The sequence below is a fragment of the Entamoeba nuttalli genome (genome assembly GCF_000257125.1).
Source record: "Entamoeba nuttalli P19 unplaced genomic scaffold asmbl_3390, whole genome shotgun sequence".
Lineage (NCBI taxonomy): Eukaryota > Evosea > Mastigamoebida > Endamoebidae > Entamoeba > Entamoeba nuttalli.
This window is the reverse complement of record NW_008576047.1, coordinates 1-2,742: the sequence shown is the minus strand read 5'-3', so window position 1 is coordinate 2,742 and position 2,742 is coordinate 1. Positions and strand designations below refer to the sequence as shown.

At 27.6% G+C, this 2,742-nt stretch overlaps 2 protein-coding genes across 2 annotated transcripts; one reads left to right on the top strand and one right to left on the bottom strand.

Annotated features, from left to right (window-relative positions):
- Positions 1-57: 57 nt before the first annotated feature.
- Positions 58-802, bottom strand: ENU1_066190 (protein kinase, putative; the record flags this gene model as incomplete). The annotated part of the gene is made up of 2 exons (XM_008858290.1): positions 58-168; positions 218-802. The coding sequence occupies 2 exons, from the start codon at positions 800-802 to the stop codon at positions 58-60; spliced, it is 696 nt and encodes a 231-aa protein (XP_008856512.1).
- A 76-nt stretch (positions 803-878) lies between these two features.
- Positions 879-2,696, top strand: ENU1_066180 (heat shock protein 70, putative; the record flags this gene model as incomplete). The annotated part of the gene is made up of 1 exon (XM_008858289.1): positions 879-2,696. A coding segment is annotated over one exon (1,818 nt), but the record flags the coding sequence as incomplete, so codon positions are not given.
- Between the last annotated feature and the right edge of the window lie 46 nt (positions 2,697-2,742).

The following is a 2,742-nucleotide window of genomic DNA, read 5'->3' as shown; positions in this document are numbered from 1 at the left end:
TTTTTTTTTCTCATATGAAAATCAAACATTAAATCTCAAAACTGTCTCTTTCTTATTTTATCCTGACATATCTTTCTTTCTTCCTCTTAATCGAACTTCATTGAGATGTTGAATAACTTCATTAGCTTTATCTCCGGTTTCACGATACCCTTCTAAAATATATCTAAACTATGTTATTTAGTAGACAACCATTATATAGTTATTATAAATAACAAACTAAATCTTCTGCTTTGTAGTGTGTACATAAAAGAGCTCGTTCTAATACATATAAATCAACAGCTCTATTTTCTATTGTTTCTGACATTGTTGTTAATCCAAAATCAATAATAATGATATCTCCAGTTTGTGTAATCATGAAATTTGAAGTAGTTAAATCTCCATGAATAAATCCTTTTTTATGAATTGTGCCAATAAGTTGTCCTAATTTCCCCATCACACAAATAGCTTCATCACTGTATTTTTCATTTTTGTACATATCATTCACAAAACTCTTTAATGTTTTTCCATCAATATATTCCATTACAATATCTAAACTATTACAATAAAATACTTTAGGACATGGAATATTTAATTCATTAAATCGTTGAAGTGTTTTGTTTTCATTACTTACTCGTTTTTTATTCATTGTTTTGTCTAATGTAGGTTCTCTATATGATTTAGCAAATCGGTGTTTAATAAGAAAAATACCATTTTGTGTACTCACTTTATATATAACCGCTTCTGCCCCTTGACTTAATTTGTCTTTTTCATCCAAATGAAGAAGAAGACTTTTAAAGTCAAATGAAGAGGTTTTATAAGTCATTGTCAATTAATTATCTTTTTTATTTTTAAAGATATTTTTAGTTTTAAAAAAACAAATCTTGAAATAAAATAGTGTTATGACATCATCTGTGATTGTTGGTATTGACCTTGGAACAACTACAATTGAATGTGCATATTTTGATACAAAAAAAGGAGCACCTGATTTAGTAAGATTAAATGAAGGAGAAAAAATGCAGTCAGTTGTTTATTTTAGAAATGGATTGATTCAAGATGATGACGTTATTCAAGACAATGAAACTCAAAAAATATCAAACACTAAAAGATTAATTGGTTGTTCTTTTAAACCTTCTTTCGTACAACAAGAAAAAAGAATGATTAATTATGAAATTGTTAATGACCCAGAAAATGGACTTTGTAGAATTAAATACGATAAAGAACATACAATTTCACCAACAGAAGTAGCATCTATTTTGTACAGTAGAGTGAGAAATAATATTGTCAATAAATTTCACTCAAACAACATTAAATGTATTTTAACCGTTCCAGCACAATTTAATGATGAACAACGAAATCAAACAAAAAAAGCAGCAGTATCAGCAAATTTAGACGTTATTGATATTTTAAATGAACCAACTGCAGCAGCATATTATTGTAGTAAAACACAAAACTATAATGAGGGAGATAAAATCCTTATATTTGATTTTGGAGCAGGTACACTTGATGTTTCTATTGTTGAAATGAAAAATGGAAATTTAAGAGTTATTGGGTCAGAAGGAAATAATTATCTTGGTGGAAGAGACATTGATATAAATGTTAAAGAATTTCTTCAAGAAGAATGTGAGAAAAAAAGATATACTACATACCTTAAAGAGATAACTGAAGACAAAATTATGGAATTATGTGAAAATGCTAAAATTGAATTATCTTCAAAAGAAGAAACAGATATAATATTAAAAAGATTTGACGATGATGATGACGATGATGATGAATATGTAGAAGATATTAAAATTACAATCACAAAAAAAGACTTTGAAAGAATCAATAAAAATATTAAACAAAAATGCACTGAACTTGTCAATAAAATTTTATCTCATTGCAGATGTGATAAAGAAGACTTAAAGGATGTTATTCTTGTTGGAGGTTCTACTTATATTCCATTTGTTCAAAAAATTGCAGAAAGTTATTGTGTAAATACAAAACTTGAAAGAAAAGCTAGTGCACAAAAAGTTGTTTCATTTGGAGCTGCATTATATGCATATCAACGAGTTTCTGGAGCATCTCCAGTTCAAGACATTTGTTCATATTATTATGGAACATCTATTTATGGCACACAATTTCATTCTTTAGTAGCTAAAGGAGCAACACTTCCTGCAGAAGGAAGTGCATTATATAAAACAGTTGAAGATTATCAAACAAAATGCAAGTTTGATTTACTTCAAACAAGTAATCTAAAGTCTAAAACAGAGGATTGTATTAATCTAGGAGTATTTATGATACCTAATTTACCAAAAAGAAAAGTAGGAGATGTCAAATTTCGAGTGACTTGTAGAGTTGAATTAGATGGACGAGTTGGATTAAAGGCTGAAATAGTTGAACCACTAGATTGTAATGAAAGAGGGCATATACATGAAATGAAATGTTTAACTTATGACAGTGATTCTGATGAAGTAAAAAGAATTCAGTCAAATATTGCCTCTATAACAGAAGCTAAAGAGATAAAAAAAGGAGTACTTGAGGAATTTAAAGCACAACATAAAAAACTACTTATTATCCAAAATATTCTTAAGGAGGAATTTCCTGAAGAATATAACAAATATTCTAATGGAATAGCTGAAGTTTTAACTTACAAAAGTGATAAATTAGACACGATTAAAAAGAATGTTGAATACTTTTCAAAACGTATTGAAGAAATGAAAAAAGCAAAACAAAAAGAAGTTGATAACACTCCTATTAAACAAGAAATTCAAGAAATTGATGAAA